Here is a 16,310-nt window from a genome sequence, read left to right on the forward strand (position 1 = left end):
TTTAAATAAAATATTTGCATTAATATTCCAAATTGAATATTACATCAGGAATGACATATAATACAGTAGTTTTACGAACTTGTATATATTTTGACATACATCAATTACTTAAATGGAATATAATTCAATATTTTAGTTAAAAGTGTATACGTAAATGTTTACATTGAATTTTCGTTAACAGTGTGTGCACACCACAGATTTTCTGCAATAGTGCACTAGTATTAATTTTCAATTGCACACACTGTTGGCCGACAACGTTGCGTTTTTTTTTTTATTATTTGGGAAGCACAATTGCAATTGCCGGTATAAATTGCAGTAATATTGTGTATCCTGAGATAGCTAAAAGCTTACGTGGCCAAGGGTACGCAACGAGACAGGCACACTGTCTAAGTAAAAGCGTAACTTATGAGCGTGGCAGCTAGAACGGACGGCGCTGCCGGCGACAACAACAACAAAAATAAAATCAACACCAAAGTGCGAACAGCCCCCGCTCTGGACGATCTCGTGCAGTATGTTACGCTATTGGTACGTAAACCCACGCCGCTCAGCGGTGTCATACTGCCCTTTGTGCCGCTATACCTGACTGCGTTCTATCTGTGGATATACGTGTATCGGGGCGATGGCAATGCCGACGAAAGCGGTAACAAGACTGGTGTGGCAGGGGAAACAATTACTGACGTGGATGCAAGGAACATAACATCTGCGGATGGAGCCGCCTGGAATGATATTGGGTTCATTGCTGTGGTGGCCATAGCATTTCTACATGTACTTACACTGCTCTTCTGCTATTGGAATGTACACGTGCTCGCTTTTCTGACTTGTCGGCGTGTTAAGAAGCCAGCGCTGGGTGTATTAGCCAAAGTAGTGCCCACGGTAAACAATGGCAATTCCAAAATTGTGCCGATACGTAGCGTCAACCTGGAAAACGGAAGCCAGCAGTATTTTCTAGTATTCCAGAAGACCAAGTATATTTGGGATGAGGACAAGGCCATATTCCGTGCAGTTGAGTTTCCCGTAAACAATCTGTTGCGTGAATACGCCAGCTCACGTGGCCTGGAAACGGAGCAGGCCATTAAGGCAGCAACACAAACATATGGCAATAATGAGATGGACATGGTGGTGCCAGAGTTCCACGAGCTGTTCATAGAGCGTGCCACGGCGCCGTTCTTTGTGTTCCAGGTGTTCTCAGTAGGATTGTGGTGCCTGGACGACTTCTGGTACTACTCGCTCTTTACGCTCTTCATGCTTGTTGCCTTCGAGTGCACCATAGTGAAACAACAGCTGCGCAACATGTCCGAAATACGAAAGATGGGCAACAAGCCTTACCTTATCTACGCGCTGCGGCAAAACAAATGGCGTCAAATAGGTAGCGATGAGCTGCTACCTGGTGATGTGGTGTCGATAACTCGCTCCCAGAACGATAACATTGTGCCTTGTGATGTGGTCATCTTACGCGGCAGCTGCATTGTGGATGAAAGTATGCTGACGGGCGAATCAGTGCCACAGATGAAGGAATCGCTGGAGTCTATACAGAATTTAAATACCGAACTGGATGTTGAGGGCGAAGGAAAGCTAACTGTGCTCTTTGGCGGCACCAAGGTAGTGCAACACACAGCGCCCACTAAGGAGTCTATGCGTGCTCCCGATGGCGGCTGCATTGGCTATGTCATACGATCGGGCTTTAACACCTCCCAGGGCAAACTGCTGCGCACCATATTGTTTGGAGCCAATCGAGCTACGGAGAACAATGCTGAGACCTTTGCGTTTATAGCTTTTCTAATGGTGTTTGCCGTCGCGGCCGCATCGTATGTGTGGGTCAAGGGCAGCGAGGATCCAGAACGCAATCGCTATAAGCTGTTCCTGGAGTGTGCGCTTATACTTACCTCCATTATACCGCCAGATCTGCCTATTGAACTCACTTTGGCTGTGAATACTTCACTGATACAGCTGACCAAGTTGTTTGTCTACTGCACAGAGCCCTTCCGCATTCCTTTTGCGGGCAAGGTACAAATCTGCTGCTTTGACAAGACTGGCACGCTAACTACGGACAACTTAATGGTGGAGGGCATAGCGGGACTCGGCGCCAATGGCAAATGTGTGCCTATTGAGGAGGCGGAGGACAATACAGTGCAAGTGCTGGCCTGTTGTCATTCGTTGGTACTGCTAGACGATGGTTTGGTCGGGGATCCCCTGGAGAAAGCTGCGCTGGCTGCTGTCGACTGGAATCTAACCAAGTCGGACAGCGTTATTCCCAAACGTGGCAAGCTGAAGCCATTGCGCATTGCTCAACGCTATCATTTCTCCTCGGCGCTAAAACGCATGTCTGTGCTGGCCGGCTATCTGTTGCCCTTCTCCAATGAGGTGAACTATATAGGCGCTGTCAAAGGTGCTCCAGAGGTTATAATGGGCATGCTCAAGTCCGTACCCACCAATTATGAAAAGGTAAGTTGGCCGTCGATTTCAGTTTCATTTCATTTATATAAAATATCACATTCTTGTAGATTTATTTGGAGTATGCTCGTCGTGGCGCACGAGTTGTTGCACTGGGAATCAAGGAGTTTGGCAATCTAAGCGCTCAACGGATACGTGATCTGAAGCGTGAAGAGGTCGAGTGTGATTTAACATTTGCCGGCTTTGTCATCATCTCTTGTCCCATGAAACCCGACTCCAAGGCAGTAGTCAAAGAGTTGGTTAACTCCTCGCACAAGGTACTGATGATCACAGGCGACAGTCCTTTGACAGCCTGCCATGTGGCGAAGGAGCTGCGATTTACGCATAAGAAAATGCTTGTATTGACGCCACCGCAACAGCCGAATATTGACAACTGGAGCTGGGTGTCAATTGATGGCGATCGTACTTATCCTTTGGATGACTCGAGAAGCAGCAAGAATATTGCTTTAATGCTAGCTACGAATGATTTATGTATCACCGGTGAGGGTCTGATACACTTGCAACAGTCACATCATCAATATATGCTGAAACTACTGCCTCTGGTCACGGTCTGTGCACGCTTTGCGCCTAAGCAAAAGGAGTACATTATTACCACGTTGAAGCAGCAGGGCTACTATACGCTTATGTGCGGCGATGGCACCAATGATGTGGGTGCACTTAAGCATGCACATGTGGGCGTCTCCCTGCTGACCAACGCACCTGTAAAACGCAAGCGCACCGATGAGGATCTGCAGCAGATCAATGCAGCGGCTTCAGCTGCCGCCGCAGCAGCTAATGCAGCCAATCAGCAGCTTTCGCCACGAGAACGTGCCATGCGTCGTCGCCAGGAGCAGATTAATCAGACACAGGCGCGTCTGCAAACTGCGCTACGCGACATGGAGGAGCAAACTATTGTCAAGCTAGGCGATGCTTCCATTGCAGCGCCATTTACCAGCAAGCATTCATCTATTATGTGTGGTAAGGCAATATCTCACACACTTTGAGCTTAGTTAATGTGTTTTGTTTTTTAGTCAACCATATTATCAAGCAGGGACGCTGCACTTTGGTGACGACGCTGCAAATGTTTAAGATCTTAGCTTTGAATGCATTGATACAGGCTTATTGTCAATCTGTGCTTTATATCGATGGCGTCAAGTTTAGTGATACTCAAGCCACCATGCAGGGTATTTTCATAGCCGCTTGCTTTTTGTTTATAACACGCTCCAAGGTACAGTGCTTCTCATAATTTATGTCAACACTTTTTATAATTATTTTGTTTCACTTTCAGCCACTGAAAACGCTTTCCAAGGTGGCCCCACTGCCCAACATTTTTAACTTTTATACTATAACGACAATACTTACGCAATTCGCAGTGCATTTCGGTGCGCTTTACTATTTGACCAGCGTTGCGTCGGCGCTGGCGCCGCCTAGGTAAACAAATTAATTTAGATTACTTGCAACATTTGTAATGTTTCTTTTGTTTGCAGAGTGGGCAAGGTGAAGCTGTATATTGACATGAATGCCGAGGAAAAAACTAAATATGAACCAAATATTGTCAGCAGTACTGTCTATATCATTTGCGTATCACTGCAAGTGGCCACCATTGCAGTTAACTATAAGGTAAGTAAATTTAAGCTTTGAATATATGTTTATTAAGTATTATTTTATTTTAGGGTTATCCATTTATGGAAAGTCTGCGCACCAACCGCATGCTTTTGTGTGCTATTGGCGCCTCAGCCGCCTTGGTTCTGTTTCTGACCACTGGCATAGTGCCTGACCTCACACAATTCTTTGAAATCGTTGACTTTCCATCGACTGTGAGTAATTTGTCATAATAGTAAAGCATTTGCCTAACATTTAATTGGTTTCATCTTGCAGTTCCGTCAAACATTGCTCATGGTGCTCGTGGTGGACATTGTGGGAGCCTTTGTCTTGGATCGCATATGCTCATTCCTGTTTGGTGAAACGCGCCGCAAATCTAAAGTGCTCAACTGTTAGTTAGCTAGTAACTTGAAATTGTAATTTAAAGAATAGAAGCAAAGTAACATTTGTTTATACTTTCCATATGTAAAAGTATAAACGTTTACAAATGTTTCCGCTCTCATATCCTTTGACTTTGATGTAGTGTTTACTTTCCTTTTGTCAATTTTGTATTTGAGTATATAGTAGTTAGTGTGCGGCGTGGGTTTCTTAATTTGTAAAACCTAAACATAGGAAGTTAAAGCAAAAACAAAACCAAATGATATTGCATTTGATTTATTTTGAAATTGCAGAAAAATATGTGCGTTTCATTAACGAGAATATATGCAATTAGTGAAATTTGACAACACCTTTGTAAAGTTCATAAATATACGTAGCAAATAAAAGTTAAGAACTTTTAATTAGCTTGGGTGCCTGTTTGATCATCCAGCTTGGAGTCTTCCAATTGTTTAAATTGTATAAGGATAACCAAATATGTGGTGACAGCTGAAAAGATCTGAAAATAGAATATTAATTAACAAGTTTGGTTGAAAGCAAATGGGCTTACCTTAAAAAGCGTCGAATTGTCTATGGCAAAGAAACCGTAGGCGGTAAATTGCACTTCCTGCTTAATGCTTTTGGTTAGGAATTTATCAATCTAAAATTCATTTTATTTTATAAGCATTTTGTATATAATTAACATTAACACTTACAATATTCTGAAACTCCTTGCTTTTGCCATAGACGCGTGCCAATATCTGAGAAGTTTCATTCGCCTGCAAGGAAATGTTCAATATTTAGACATGCTATTCACTATAGTAACTGCTTAAACACACCTCGTGGGTGGTAGCGCCACAATTACGCGATAATAGAGCTAAGAGCGAGGTATGCAGGCACAACCAGGCCAGACACCACTGCAGAATGTTCTGCGAAGCGCCCGTGTTGTTGCTAATCTGAACAAACAGATTATAACAATTGGTCGTGACCGTATAGAAGGAGTAGCCCAGAAAGCAGACCAGGATGAGGCTGCAGCATTCATTGATGCTCTTGTAAATGCGCAACAATTTATTATGCGTGCGATAAATGAACAATGAGTCCTCGGGAAAGCTCTCCATGGAGCTTTGCTGCTGCTGCTGCCCCAACTTGAGTTGCTGCACATATGTGTAATTATTGAGCAATTGATTGATGAACTGAAAGCGTATGCAAACGATGCGCAAAAGTGCAGCAGCGAAAACAATATACGTAGCTGTGAGTCCATTTTGTATGGCATAGAAACCAATTAGGACATATGAAGTGGGTGTAATGGTACCCGGCACACCAAAGAACTTCAGCACCATGATGTAGGTCTGGCAGCAGGTGATCACGAATAGAAACTTGATGGAGAAATTGCAGCTGTTGCTGAGCTTGATGCCAAATTGACGCAAGACTTCAGCATCCAGCTTGAGTATATCGTTGAGTATCTGAAGTATGCTCTTGGTATTGCGCGCACAGACCAGCACAGCTGTAATCATAGATTACACTAGAAAATATAGAAAAAAGCTAAGCTAGCTGCTACTCACTCAGCGTATACGTAATTATACAAAGCAAGAGTTCAATCCATTGATTTACATTATCTGTTTCTCGATAGGAATAGAAGAGCTGCTTCGAATTGCTTGTCATCAGACTATATAGATTGAATATAGTCAACGAGTGCACAACGCCGCGAACAAAGCATGAATAGAACTCATTGGATTTTTTAGGTGGCGCCACCTCATAGCTTGAGACTTGCTCATAGATGGGCAACAAGCCGCTGGCCTTTAGCACCCACAGTATGGTGTTAATGTCGTCAAAGACGGGATTCGGCTGCACGGCCTCTGGTGTGGCTGGCGCCGTTAGTTGCCGCATAAAGGCATCGTTATATATTGCTGCACCATATGGAGAAATGCGACGTGAATGGATTTGCGTGCGTTGCTTATGCGGCGCCATGTCAATCAGCCAAGTGTTGGGACTCATTGCCGACAGCAAACTGTCAAAGGACTTGTACTAACTGGACATGCCATAATGGACGGTGTGTCTGATAAGCTAACGCCTATCAGTTGTGGAATCTTTTCGCAGTGTCCATTAATATAATTAATTTGAGATACAAGTAATCCATTGGGTATTATTATTTACACTCTGCAAAAACGCTGAAATCGGTTACGATTTCGCTACAAATTTTATCACCCAATTAACTTTTACATTTCATTTTTTTTTTCGAGTGTAGCTTATAATTGTTTAATGCACTCACCTCAGAGGACAGGCAATCGAAGGAGCTGCAAATCACTGCCATTGTAGCTGTCTCTGCCAGCACCCAGGCTAAGGACAAGCCCATGGTGTCGTATTCGGAGCGCAGCTGCATGGGGGTGGTGAGCGTAGAAAAGGCCAGATAGCTTTGATTGGTGACCGTGTAGAAGGCGAATCCAAAGTAGAAAAGTAATGCGACGCCCGTGACCGAATTGAGATTCTCGGTGACATAGCGAAATTTGCAAAAGGTCTCAATGAGATTGCTTAGCTCACGCCAGTCCTCCTTGTCATAGACGAGTTTCTCCTGGCGCGTAAAGTTATCCAAGCGCTGATTGAGAAACGCAATGCGCTGAGTTAGACACTTGAGTATGCAGCGCAGATAGATGGCAAACATACAGGAGTAGAACATCTGCAGTGCATAAATGCTTAGAAGGATGCACTCCCTCGCACCGTTAATGTCGCTGCGATAGTGCACATAGTAGTATGCCACAATGACGACGCTGGCGGAGATTATGGAGAGTCCGAAGCTCAGAAAGCGGCAGCTGTAGTTCTCTTGGAAGCCATGCAACTGCAGATACTCATCCAGCTTGGCCACATCACGCAGTGTGCGATAATGTTTGGCACTATTCAACACAAAGGCCAGCACCACTGAGGTGTAACTCCAAATGCAGAACAGCGTCTCAATGGTGCGATTAATATCCTCCGTGTCGCCTTGCAAGTGCCTCATTATCTTGTACTCCTGCGCAGAGAAGAGCACATCCTCGCCAATGAACACAGTGGCTACGACCAATACCAAAGCCACTGCTTGTCCATAGAGCCTGCCGCCTACGCCTATCCTAAAATTCTCAAGATCATTCCCATAGAATATGGGCATTATTCCACCCAGCTGGGTGATCCTGGTCACAGCTCGCAAGTCGCTCAGAATTTTCATACTTTCGCTGTGGGCACTCAAATAACATTGTTTTTTTTTCTAAAAGCTTACAACGCTTTCTTATTATTATTAATTGTATTTAATTTTCGGCTGCCATTAGCCACAAAGTGCTGGCATTAGAACAAATTAATGCAAGTTGCGTAAATCGATGTGATGTTATTTATCAAGTTTGGCTCGTGTTCACTATTACACTAGTGAACATATTTTGAACCATATACAACTGAGTAGAACTTTCTTTAATTTTAATAGGCACAAAATAGAGTTTTTTAAGTTTAATATGGCAATAATCAGTTTAAAGATAAATTATCAGACTTTATTTGTACTGTTTTGAAACTTAATTATAAAGACTCGATCTATGAATCTAGGATTTTAAGGATACGTATATTTTTCAGACTACCACCAGCTGAAACATGAAATTTAAAATTGTAATCAATTGCCAAAAATAAATACCATGTTGATAAGCCAAATGAATGTTAGTAAATATTTATGCTAAGAGATTTTATCATTTATTTTTTTAATTCTATTTAAAATGTAATATTTGCTAGCAACCAAATTGGTTAAGCGCATAGATTTGTACATTGAAACAGAATTGAATAAGCAGAGATAAAACCCATTTAAAATCAATAAATAACATTTAAATGAAAAGCGTGTGAAAAGCAATTTTCCACAGCATGTTCGAGAACAAAAAACAACAGAATGCTCGCTTAATGCTTATCCGATATCAACCCCCAGCAATAAGGGCGTTAGGCGTGTAATTCAAGCTGTATTACCCCCCACAAGCATTAAAAATACAAAAACAGCTTTGTCACACCCGACTCTCGAACAAAAAGGAAGCAGAGTCGGAGCGGCGGGTTGTGGGGGCGGTGGCAGCAGCAGGAGAGCGGTGATATAGATGTAGATACCTGCCTTGTGTACGCCTCGGCAATTTTTTTCCACCCCTAATGAGGGGTTTGCGATTCTCAATCAATGCGGCGCGCCGGCAAATTCTTTTTCTACATATATAGAAAGATATGCGAGTGTGTGTGTGTGTGTGTTGGAGCAGAGCAGGAGCGAATGAGAGAGATTATGTGTGAAACTGGCACGCTGTTGCTTAGAAGGCGGCTGGCATTACGCTTAGGCCGTGGTCAACGGCCAACAGCTACAGAGAGCGACACTCACTCACACACACGCACACACCCACACAGATAGTCACAAACAGAGAGATACATTTACAGTTAGGTTTACAGCATCTAAGCTCTCAGAGCTGCGCTTATCAGCAAAACAAAACACAATTAATTCACAATTAATGTGCCAAAGTGAATACTAAATTCGAATATTTGCCACGTGCTAAGGAATCCTTTTTTGTTATGGAATTGTGGCCACTGCAGTTGCTGCTGCTGCTTGCGTCGCTGCGTGTGCATCCTGGCCACACCCATGACCATGCCCATGCCCATTACAGCGAGGATGTGGTTTATCATCAGCTGCCGCGTTTCTGGACAAGCGTAGGCTTTTGTCCCGCTGGCGAGATAAATCATCATGGGATTAGCAGCGCCTTGACGTCGCCTGCATTGCAGCTGCAGCTGCGACAACTGGCAGCGCTGCCGGTGGGTGCAGTTACTCATGTGCGCATACATTGGTTGCTGGAGCTGGTGCAGTTTCTGGAATACGATCAGCAGGGTGTGCCGCGCTATGACTTTGGACAGTTCGATAACTTTGTGGATTTGCTGCAGCAGCTGCAGCTGGCGCCGGTGCTGGAGTTTATGGCCAATCCCGGTCATGTGTTCAGCAACAATGTGGAGCACAATGCTTTGCTCTGGGAGCATTTTGTCAAGAGCATAATTAATCATCAGCTGGCACGACATGGAGCAGCACGTTTGGCCAATTGGCGCTATGAAACGTGGAATGAGCCGGATGTGCACAACTACAATCGTTTGAATTTTACGGCGGACAGTTATCTGGAGTATGTGCAGGCAGTGCGACGTGGCTTGAGTCAGGGCAGCGTGCGGCGCAAGTCCAGGCGCCAGCAGCATTATCGTGAGCTGCGTGGTCCAGCGGGCTTGTTCAAGGCCGAGCAGCGTCATCCGCTTTGCTGGCGTCTGTTGGAGTTGTGTGAGGCGCAGATAAGCAAGTGCCCCATCGATATACTTAGCTATCATCGCAAGGGTGAAGATGGCAGCGCGGCTGGTATAGTGAATGCTTCCTTGTTGCTGCTGCAGCGCATTTACGAAGATTATCCACAGCTCAAGCAGCTGCCAGTGTCCAATAGGTAAGTCAACATAATGAAATAAATCATGTGCAATTAGTAGCATCAATTATCAATGAATATATAAATTGATTTACATACATTTAACAGCGAGGCTGACCCTGTTGCCGGTTGGGGCACGCCGCGTGAGTTTCAATCGGATGTGCGCTATGCCGCGGTCTTGCTCAGCAACGTGCTGCTCCACTGGCAGGCCAAGCTGAGTGGCGGCGCCTTAGCACAGCTGGAGTCCATAAGCCATGACAATGCCTTTCTTAGCTATCATCCGCATGAGTTTACACAGCGGTAAGTACTTTAGTTGCAGTCCAATCAGTTGCCTAATCCTCGCCAGCCTTCATTACAGCACGTTGTTGGCGCACTTTAGCATGAACAATACGCAGCCGCCCCATGCGCAGTTTATACAGAAGCCCGTCTTTGCTGCACTGGGTCTGCTGGCCAAGCTGGGCACACGTGCTGCCAGACTGGAGCAGATCAATATGGATAGCAAGCATAGCGTGCAGGTGCTACGAAGCGTTAGCGGCAATGCGGGCGCACAATACATGGCCACCATCTTTCTGAGTCCGGAGCAGGCGGGACCACAGCTTACAGAGTTTCATCACAAGTACACGCTCAACATGTCCATAGCCAATGAGTCGGCATTTATTACGGAGCTGCTGGTGCCACAGCAAACAGATCCCGCCCATGTGTGGCAGCTTGCTGGGAGTCCGCCGTACCCCAATGCCACATTGCGTGAGGCCATGCGTCGCGCTCAAACGCCGCTGCTCTATAAATCCGGACCCATCTGGCAATACAACAGCGAGCTGGTTGTCAACTCGGCCAGCTTGCCGCTGCCTTGGGTCATGCTGCTGCGTGTTTGCGCCGCTAGCTGGCCCAAGCTAAAGCGACCACAGCGTCTGTCCATTGTGGCAGTCACCAAGCGTGAGGTGTTCATCAGCTGGAGTGAGCAGCCGCGCTCCACGCAGTGCCTCAAGAGCTATGAAGTGTGGTTCAAGCAGCACGCCAATGCCAATTGGCAGCTAATCTCTCAAGATTGGCATCTACCTTATACCTCATTTCAATATGCACCCACCCTGCCTGACAGCGTTAATGGTAAGTATTCATATTTATGCTAAAACTCCGTATCTAATCCTTGCTTTGCAGGTTTCTATAAAGTGCGCGGCGTGGATGTTTTCAATGAGACAAGCGCCTTCTCCCAAATAGTGGAATATCTGGAGTTATAATTGAACAACAGTGCAGCAAACAGCAGTATATATAGTATGGGTTATTAATATATCGCATTGAATACATTTACATATTTATATAAACTGAAACATAATCAGGCTTTGCAGGGCCGCACGGCGCGCGCTTTTCAAATTAAACGCCAACGCAGCGCCTTGCATATACACAAACAATTATCTTATATACATAAATATTTATATAAATATACATAAAGCATATTGCATACATAGCTCGGTAAAGCGTTTTTCATTTAAGCCAATAAGCGTAGATAAAACTAGATAAAACTTGAGATGAGGCGCAGTACCAGCCACTTCTCATTGATGTGCTCCAGCTGCTTCGTTAGTATGGGATTACGCACTCGCACCTTTCCTCCTGCAACAGACACAAAAGTTAGTTAAGCTTGCATTAATTCTAAAACAAATTACTTGCATTTAACGCGCTCATATGAAGGTGTCTACATGCTTGGGTTTTGCTACGCTATAGTTAAAGCCACGCACCACTACAATTTCCACTTCGTTGTCTGTTAAGTCCGTGCTGCAGTGTTTGATTTTTGCGGTTGGTATAGCGCACCAAGTTCAAATCTTTTTGGACCGTAAGATCGAGATTCTCGAAACGATTCACGCCAGATACATCGCCCATTGCTTTGTGATGATCACGCGTGTTCTTGCACATCATCAACTGTTTGGCCAGCTGCTACTCCATGCGCACGCCAATCTCACAATTGTCATTATTGGGATCGCACTCCTCCGCTGAGACTATAGCAAACGAGGCCTCAGATTATCGTGCTGTGTCGGCGGCAAGAGCAGCTGAAAAACAGTTGGTTGATGAATATGTTTATTAAAGTTATTCCAGTCAACTTACTGTGCTCAGATCTACAGACAAACCACTGCTGAGTGCATTTAGCAGCGATTCAAAGCCTTTGTATATCTTCAAGTATTACTTGGTCTGGTCCATTTCGCCAGCTTTCTTTGCAGTTATAGCAGCAGCTTCATTTGCTGCGCTGCCAAATTGTTCTTTTGATGATTGCCAGAGGTGCGCGTAGTAAGCTTCTTGGACGGCGGCGTTGCTGGCGCTCAGCGCGATGCTGTGGGCGTAACTCCATTGGAACTGTTGGGTGTAACGATTGCCGAAGTGCTGGCAGTGGCGGGTGTGGCAGCTGGCCCTGCATCTGCAGTTGGCAATGGACCAAAGCCAGGCGGGACAGGCAGCTCATTATAGGCTACTGGTTTGCCGGCTTTGTATTGTTTAATCGCATTGTCTGCCAGGCTTGTATATACTTCAGCTTGGCCTCCATTAGCGCCAGCTGACGCACATTGGCATGCGCTTCCAGAATGCGTTGCACAGCTTTGCTGGCCAGCTTGCGTTGCATCTTCACGGACAAATAGTCCTGGGCATCCACACTACGTGGATTGATGTTGAGTGGTGCAGCCTGCGCTTGGGGTTTTTGTATTTGCAGCAGGGACCGTATGCTCTGCACTTCGCTCTCGTAGCTGCTGTCGGCCAGCGAGCGTCCCTTGGCCGCCAGACGACAGGCAGCCATCCACTTGGCATACTGCTCCATGTTGTCGCAACGCACCCAGAACTCGCTATTGGGACCATTGCGTCCCTGTGGTGGCACCTCCAGGCGTATGCCAAACTTGCCCTGGGCCAGCTGCACATCTGGAGTCACCTCGCAGCCGCGAAGATTAATGCTAATGCTGGGCGCAGCACGTCGTGAATACTCTTGTGATTTAAACAAATGCAAATGCAGATCCTTGTAGGTGAAGTAGTAACGCTTGAAGCCCTTGAGCGTAAACAGCTGTGGCTTGAGGAAGCGCAAGTAGTCCGAGAGTTCGGGTATGCGTGTTATGTTGCCTGAATCGTTGCCGCCGCCAGGACCCTCCAGTGTAATCTGCAGCTCATTCAGAGCCGAATCGATGTCATCATCTGCGCCATTCTCATGACTTTTCTTGCTGGGGCTGGAGTCCAAGCCAGCTGGCTGCATGTCCGTTTGATAGTTCACCTGAAACTGCAGTCCAGCAAACATCAAGGTCTCCTCCACCGTGCAGTCGAGCTCCTCATTCAATATGGCCCACTTGGCCTGCTCGTACAGCTGATTAATGCGCACCTGATCATACTTGGGATTCAGATCGAAGAACGTAAAGTATTTGAAGCGCAGGCAGAGCGTATCATACTCGCGCACGCCCTGCTCCATGATGGACAGCGAAGAGTCCAGCCAGCCGACATTAAGGCGCGCCTTCTGCACCAAAGACTTGGGACGCAACAGACGAGCGCGCACATCGCCGCTGGGTGAACGTGGCGAGACCGCTAGATTCTCTTGGAAATCACCAAAGCTGGAGTTGGAATCATAGCCATAGCCATAGCCATTGCTAGAGTTATGCTTCCAAGTGCCTGTAGGCGAGCTTATGGGCGTGCCAGGCGCCGTAGCAGCGCGTCGCGGCGTTGTTCCATACGGCGAGGCTGGCGCGCAGAGTGGACCATTGCCATTGCCCTGTGAGCGATCCAGACTGCCGTTGCTGTGGTAAGCATTGCTGATGGGCACAAAGCTATTGGTGTCTGCCGCAGGCTGAAGATAGGTGGTGCCATTGGCCTCCGCTACGGGTATCATTTTTTTGTGGCACCTTGGAGAAGTTCTTCTTCAGATGCTCCTGTTCGATGGGCTTGCAGAGCGATAGTTCCTCCGGATAGCGTATGTCCAGATCTTTGCATAGATGCACGACAGCGCCGAACGTTTTAATCGAGAAATTAACGCGATAATCCAAATAGCGCAAGTCCGGCAGCTGCACACGCAGCGTCTTGTGCATGGGCGTAAAATGTCGAAATGAATCAGCTTGCACGCCTGCTTGATCCAACGTGGAGCGCGTGCGCGTTAGCCAAGTGTTTTTGGCGGGCCACCAGAGCGCATGATCCGACCGACATATCCGACATTACACCGCCGATATGCTGATCGCCGCGCACTCGCAGCGTCTTCTCCACTTGCAGATCTGTGATCAGGATGCGCAGATTCCAGGTGTTCTCGCCTCTGCCACATCGACGATGGTCTTGCCACCAAATCGATCGTTTCCACAGCCAAAGATGATCTCTTTGACGGCTAGCGTATGCAAGGCAGCGGAACACATAATGCATGGCTCCACTGTAACCACGACGCTAATTTCGCTGAACACCTGGCGAGCCGGCAAACGCTTTTCGCGGCAGTAGGCCAAGGTGGCATCAATGCAGATGAACTCTGCGTGACGTGTAGCATTCCTGTGGACATTCACCTGATTGCTACCGCGTGCAATAACCTTGTCGTTGTAGATGAAAACACCGCCGACAGGCACCTCGCCGGCGTCACGTGCTCGACGAGCTTCTGCAATAGCTTCCTCCATAAACGCGGCCATTTAGCATGGAAATTTTTATTTTACTTATTTCAAATGCAATTTGCGAAAACAAAACTTGTTGTGTCGCCTCGACACAGAACAGCTGATTAACAGCCAGCAAAGTAGTTGGCAACGCAATGTGAACGTTTTCCAATACTGAAATTAACAGATTTTGTGTTAACAGAAAAATAATAACATTTTCTGTTGAGACTTTGGTGCCACAGTCTTGCCGCTAAAATTTAAATTTGCACAACACTTTGCGAAAATTAGAGGGGAAAAAAAACCCAAGACACAACCCCTATGTTTTGCACTTTGCTTCATTAGTGTCTGACAAAAAGTATTTGTTTCTGCTAAGCAAGTGAGCAAAATAGTGGTTATCAAATTCACAAACCTTTTTTGCAATTATCTGTAACTAAAAGAAAATTAAACATCTTACTATTTACATGTACATTTATTTTGTTTACTTCGTTTGAAATAAATTGTTTTAAATATACAAAAATTATTGCAAATTGTCAAGTATAATTTATCACATTTTTGAGCTATTTTAGTCTTAACTTTTGCTGACTTAAAATTGCATTATTACAGATTTCAAGTTTTAAATAGCAGTGGCTTAGCTATTTAAGTCATTTCCAAAATAACCTTTTAACTTTTACTCTAAATAAAATTCAGTTGAAGCATGAATATCGTCTAGAGCGCATTTTTGAAAAGCTTATATATATTACTTTTGAGAATTATTATATTTTTATAAAATGGCATCAAACAAACTCAGCGTTGACAAGTTGTTGGCGTACTTAAGAAATGCTGCGGAGCCAGTGCTGCTTGATGATATGATATTGGACTTTTGTGATGAAGGTGTGGGCGAGACGCGAGTAGAGGTTGCCCTGAAGCTGCAAAACCAGCTGGCGCACTTGCTCGCCTCATGCGAAGTTATGCATTATAATAATTATTATTTTGCTACATGTCTCATTGAGGAAGCGATGGGCATGTACGCTGAGAACGAAGAGAGTGATTTTGGTTTAGCGTTAAACAAGTCTCAAACTGTTGATAGTAACACTTAAATGCGAATATTTGTGAACTGCATGTTCTTGGTTTGGCTGCTATATTATATTTTTTGAATATGTTGCAATAAAAAAAGATATTGAAATAAATTTTAGTTTTAGTGCAGTGTAAAAATATGCAAATGCAATTCGGCACAGATGTACAAAGAGTGAAGAGCAAATATATATAAAAAATAGTTCAATGATTGAACATAAACGTAGTTTAATAATTAGGTGTTTATCAGGTATCAAATATTATTAATATTTGACTAAACTAAATTTCGAATAATTTAATATCTTAATGCTAAGCTAAGCGCAACTCTCTCCCTCTCTCTTTTGTCTCTCAATTAAGTTAAATATTTAATGTCAAACTTTTGACACTGAGCTGCGCGCTCTTAGTTTCATCAGATTTAGGGTAAGTTGCTAAAGTTTTAGTGACTGTGGCTTGAGCAAAACAATTTCTTTAAATTCTTTGCGAGTTAATTCTAAATATATTTATGTTAAGTTCGCATGCAGCTGAGCAAATTGAAACGTTAATGAACTTGATTCTCATGGCTGCAACAAATTGTAACTAGCCATGCATTATTCACGAATCTCTGCCCACACACCCACACATATCATTATGGCATTTTAGTTGAAATGCAACTAACTGCGAATTCCAGGGGTCCTTCGTCGTATGAGCAATGTGCTCACAAGCGAATTGACAATTTTTGCCATGTGACCTCGTTCGCAATTCAATTAGTTGTTGCCATGGGCGTAGCTACTGATGCTGCTCCTAACTCTTTCAATGTGGTTTCATTAGTGGCCAAGTTAATGGATCGAATGCATGCCCCCGTCCCCCTTTCTGTTCCCGCTGGCCTAAATTTTAGCGGTTT

At 45.0% G+C, this 16,310-nt stretch overlaps 4 protein-coding genes across 4 annotated transcripts; 2 read left to right on the plus strand and 2 right to left on the minus strand.

The window, feature by feature from the left end:
* The first annotated feature begins 177 nt into the window (after positions 1-177).
* On the plus strand, positions 178-4,795 carry LOC108608455 (manganese-transporting ATPase 13A1). The gene is made up of 7 exons (XM_017999834.2): positions 178-2,442; positions 2,502-3,408; positions 3,462-3,658; positions 3,719-3,861; positions 3,918-4,050; positions 4,104-4,247; positions 4,309-4,795. Exons 1-7 carry the CDS (start codon positions 406-408, stop codon positions 4,426-4,428), a joined length of 3,681 nt encoding a protein of 1,226 aa, XP_017855323.1. The 5' UTR covers positions 178-405; the 3' UTR covers positions 4,429-4,795.
* A 12-nt stretch (positions 4,796-4,807) lies between these two features.
* Positions 4,808-7,582, minus strand: LOC108594653 (gustatory receptor 68a). Its single transcript, XM_017979798.1, has 4 exons — positions 6,656-7,582; positions 5,103-5,165; positions 4,958-5,047; positions 4,808-4,906 (listed from the first exon to the last, which is right to left on the minus strand). The coding sequence occupies exons 1-4, from the start codon at positions 7,580-7,582 to the stop codon at positions 4,808-4,810; spliced, it is 1,179 nt and encodes a 392-aa protein (XP_017835287.1).
* Positions 7,583-8,847: 1,265 nt separating this feature from the next.
* Positions 8,848-11,168, plus strand: LOC108602886 (alpha-L-iduronidase). The gene is made up of 4 exons (XM_017991190.2): positions 8,848-9,827; positions 9,915-10,106; positions 10,165-10,910; positions 10,962-11,168. The coding sequence occupies exons 1-4, from the start codon at positions 8,929-8,931 to the stop codon at positions 11,039-11,041; spliced, it is 1,917 nt and encodes a 638-aa protein (XP_017846679.1). The 5' UTR covers positions 8,848-8,928; the 3' UTR covers positions 11,042-11,168.
* Positions 11,169-11,473: 305 nt separating this feature from the next.
* On the minus strand, positions 11,474-14,180 carry LOC108598637 (unc-112-related protein-like). Its single transcript, XM_033293128.1, is given in 4 exon segments — positions 11,474-11,845; positions 11,901-13,657; positions 13,659-13,952; positions 13,954-14,180. Coding segments are annotated over 3 exon segments (1,905 nt in total). The 5' UTR covers positions 14,166-14,180; the 3' UTR covers positions 11,474-11,845; positions 11,901-12,258.
* Positions 14,181-16,310: the final 2,130 nt, after the last annotated feature.

Source organism: Drosophila busckii, chromosome 2L, assembly GCF_011750605.1.
Source record: "Drosophila busckii strain San Diego stock center, stock number 13000-0081.31 chromosome 2L, ASM1175060v1, whole genome shotgun sequence".
Classification (NCBI taxonomy): domain Eukaryota; kingdom Metazoa; phylum Arthropoda; class Insecta; order Diptera; family Drosophilidae; genus Drosophila; species Drosophila busckii.